Source organism: Pundamilia nyererei, unplaced genomic scaffold (assembly GCF_000239375.1).
Source record: "Pundamilia nyererei isolate P.nyererei 1_Seehausen unplaced genomic scaffold, PunNye1.0 scaffold00020, whole genome shotgun sequence".
Taxonomy (NCBI): Eukaryota; Metazoa; Chordata; class Actinopteri; order Cichliformes; family Cichlidae; genus Pundamilia; species Pundamilia nyererei.
Window position 1 is genome coordinate 3,272,186 of NW_005187421.1, and position 4,103 is coordinate 3,276,288.

General features: G+C 36.2%; 1 protein-coding gene across 10 annotated transcripts in view; it reads right to left on the minus strand.

Moving 5' to 3' along the window:
• LOC102208390 (LIM and calponin homology domains-containing protein 1) overlaps positions 1–4,103 on the minus strand; it is a 79,665-nt gene that overhangs the window by 36,612 nt on the left and 38,950 nt on the right. For all 10 annotated transcript variants that reach the window (XM_005726541.1, XM_005726536.2, XM_005726535.1 and 7 more), the window contains exon 4: positions 2,151–2,257. In XM_005726541.1, the coding sequence (XP_005726598.1) occupies positions 2,151–2,257 (107 nt within the window). The remainder of the gene's footprint in view (positions 1–2,150; positions 2,258–4,103) is intronic.

Sequence of the window (4,103 nt, forward strand, 5' to 3'; positions counted from 1 at the left end):
CATATACACATACATATACACACACATATACATACATACATACATACATACATACATACATACATACATACATATATATATATATTTCACACAACACATCCTGAGACTCTGCTTAACTTAGGCCAACTCATTCAACATGCAAGTGACACTCAAAGTTGGGCTTTGAATGGCAGCAGGTACATGAGAAACAAATAAAGGTGGAGAAGGTGAAATGAGCTTGAGAGCATGAACAGCAACCCCTCCCTCATCATCCTCTCATTCTGTCAGTTGACTAAATAAACATGGAGACAAGTACCCTTTCTCTGCTGTTAGCTAGTAAGTTCACAATCAAAGGACAAATACACATTCCACAAGGTATTAGATCATATTAAGAGGCCCAAGCTAATGTAAACAGCTCTCATAGTCTTACATTTTTTTCCTGCATGTTTGTCTTTGTCGTTTAAATGACAAAATGTATTTAATGTAAAGGCTAAAAACAGATAAACTAGTAATGATATTGCTGCTTATTCTTTTCTCTTACATATGTCAAATGTATATTAAGCATGGGTATATACAGTAGTTTAATATCAAATTTGTAAAAACTGATATAAAGTAACTTATGGCTGAAAACAAACATTTGAAAACGCCTTTACAAATTGGCTAGCTAGTTATTTCTGAAAAAATTCTCTCACGTGATTAGATTTTATAATCTGGCTTTGAAAGTCATAATTTATTATTTACACTATATTTTTTTGTTAAACATAACTACCAAGACATTTCCCTCTATTAGCTCTATGTTATGTGATGATAGTAACATTATTCTTTCTGCTTATGAGTTAATGTTTATTTATTTTTGATGAAAGCTTTAAATGGTTTCCATAATTACTGCCAGTGGCATTAACTTAGCCATAATCAGTATATTTATGGATAATGCAACTGAGGTAAAGATTTAATGACACAATTATATGTCCCTCTTCATCTAACAATCTTGATTGGCAATATTAGACCTTTCTTACATTAACTAAATTATTATACTTGTAGATATGTGCACATGCTGAATCAAGAATAAATAAACAGAGATGCAAACAAAATAGAGATGCATTGCCCCATCTCCAAAAGCACCTTTAAAACCCTTCTGTGAATGAAAACTTGGTAATACACAGCCAGCAGACAGTGCATGCCAAAGACAGTGAAACACCCACATATTCACACAAACACATATACAGTATGAAAAGCTAGATGCAGTTGGCTTTGTTACCAAGCAACAAAGTAGGAGTCATAGTTCAGTGTGTGATGCACACCCTTGTGTTTTATTTGGACAGAGACCAATTGTGTCTCACAGATATGTCATTGTTGCTTCACTGGCACAGGCTCATGCAAACTTCCATTGACTCCCGTCTACTTATTTGTGTTTCAGTGAACTGCTTGATTGTCTGATGCAGAGAATGACAGACGGGTTACTGACAAAGTGAGACAAAGAAATGCACAACCAGTGTTTGAGACAAGCAGGCTAAAAGTGTTCACCATCACCATCTAGTGATATAGAGCATTTCCAACAAAGAATTTTAGGAAATACAGTTTTTTTTTGTCTTTTTTGTTTGAAAATTTAAACCTCAATTTAAATGTGATAAGAATAATTAAAAAAAAAAAAGTTTAAACAACTGTCCTATAACAACAGAGAAAAATATCTCCAAAGGTAAATGTGGAGATATTTACCTTCTGAAGCAGAGAAACATTTAGGAAAATTCCATTCACCAAAGCTTCACTTTACTATGAAAGAACAGCACCCTCACTGTTTTGTAGAGAGATAAAAGTTAGAGTCTTGTGTAAATAAATGTCAAAGCTATAAATAATTTAAAGCTCACATTAGTAAGTTTTATTTTAAAACTGTCACCTTTAGATAGTGCCACAGTAACAGTGTCAACAGAGCGCAAAAAACAGTAAATTCTAAGACATTCACAAACTAAGCAAACTGATTAAAATTCATCAACTAACTTTTAGGCTCTTTTTTGTCATCCATGCATCTATGTTTTACCATCTGGAAAGCATCACATTAAACTTTTCTACATACAGTATATATGGTCAAATCTACACAGTCAACTCTGCAGGACTCGACTTGTTCAAATGGTAGATATTATCTGTGGAACATAACTCAAGTGGTCGAGTCTTACTTGGCCGTGGGGCGTATTGATGTGTCCTGCAAGTCTCCAGGGTCAAAGAGCTGGGAGCCCTTCAGTCCTAACTCCTCACAGCCACGCAAAAACACACTGAGGTTGTCCTGTAGAGCGAAAGCACAATTTCATTGGGATAAATACTAGGAGACAGAAAGAAAAGCTACATCAGATAAACCATGCAAGACCTCAACTAATATACACTTTCTATTATAATTACAGAATTGCATTATTCTATTATTCTATTCTAAATGCAAACTCTGCAAGAAGGACCATATCATTTAACATGAATATACACTGAACTACTCGAAACATGCGAGTCACACAGATGAGACGGATCACTTATTGACTTAAACATTTAAATCAACATGTTGCCTGGCTCATTATTTCATCAAATCAAAGTTCATCTAAAAAATAAAGGGAATGAATATACAAACCAATATTAACTGCTAAAAGTGATTCTGTTGACACAAATCTAGCCCTTCTGAGTATGTCTACTTCATTTATTTTCATTGGCGTAGTAATCTTCCCCCCCCACCCCAATTTTATATTTTCTTTTCGATTAAATAGACTGAACTCCTGGTAGAAACATCTTTGCACACTAACAGCTAAAGAGAGAAAATGTCAACATTCTCTTAAATTATCCCACATGAACCATGTCCCACAAACATTTCCAAGGTCTCTGTCAGCCAAACAAACTGAAATGACCAGATACTTTCTTTCCTGCACAGAAACACACACAAACAAGGAGTCTCGCCATAAAAATCAGGATACCTGCTCAACAGAAATGTGACACCATCAGGTTTTGTGCCCAGCTTTCGTACATCTCATCTCTCAGATTACTCCAGCTTTCGCTCTTGACGGGTTCCTATGTTCAAATATTTCCTGCTTCTTGTTTATCGGCTTCTTCTCGAATCCTTCCTTCCTTCTCTCCTCAATGTTTTATTCTGCCCATCGTCTTAGTCCTTCTCCCTCACTCTCCTTTGCTCTCTGACAAACTCTTTGTTGGACGCAACCTGAGCCAGGCTCTCCTCTCCAGTTCCCAGGTTCTCCCGCTCTCTTTGTTTCTATGTCTCTCAGTCTTTCAGAGGGCCACAACCTAAACTCTTTTCTCCCTTTCTCTCTCAGGGTGTCACCATTTCCTCTCCACCCCAATTGTCCCAAACACAGTCTCTCCCTCTCACATGCCAAACACAAACACACTGTGCTTGTATACATGCGCTTGCACAAAATGCTGCTTTAAATAAACTCTTTTTGGAATATTCAGACACATAAAACTTGGAGTGTTATTTATATGTACACACTACCAAGTATAAAATTTAAAAAAAAAACCTGGGTAAAGCATGGGTACAATGACAAACATGCACACTTGTTCTCACGATCCTTTTCCAACTGTAGCAAACTACCCCTCCAAATCCACCCTGCACCTTCCTGTGTTTTTGGGACAGTGCCATCTCTGCTCTCCTGGTGAGGCAACCCCACCCAAAGATATACACACTTATGCTAGGATATCTCTCTAACAGGACCAGCAAGGTCTTTGTGAGAAATTTTACTTCTGAAATGACACACCTGCCGCAGGATTAAGCTGATCATGGTCATATTAAACTTCAAAACAAAGGGTTTTCACATCAGCTGCATTCGATTAATACTAGTATTTATTTTCCAGATAGTAGAAATGAGTTAACACTTGGAACAAGGAATCCTCCAACTCACAAAGGAGGAGGATTAGAATTTTTGTGAAACATACTCTAAGAATATGATCATCATACTGATGTAACACAGGGAAGGCAACATGGTTTGTTTTTCCCACACAAAAACTTGGATCAAATAATATCTTTAAGCAGACATAATGAGTCTACTTTGAGCTGTTGCCTAACATCTGAAATTGCAGAAAGTTGAATATGAGACCAAATACAATACAGATTAAAAAAAAAAAAAAAAAAAAAAAAAAAA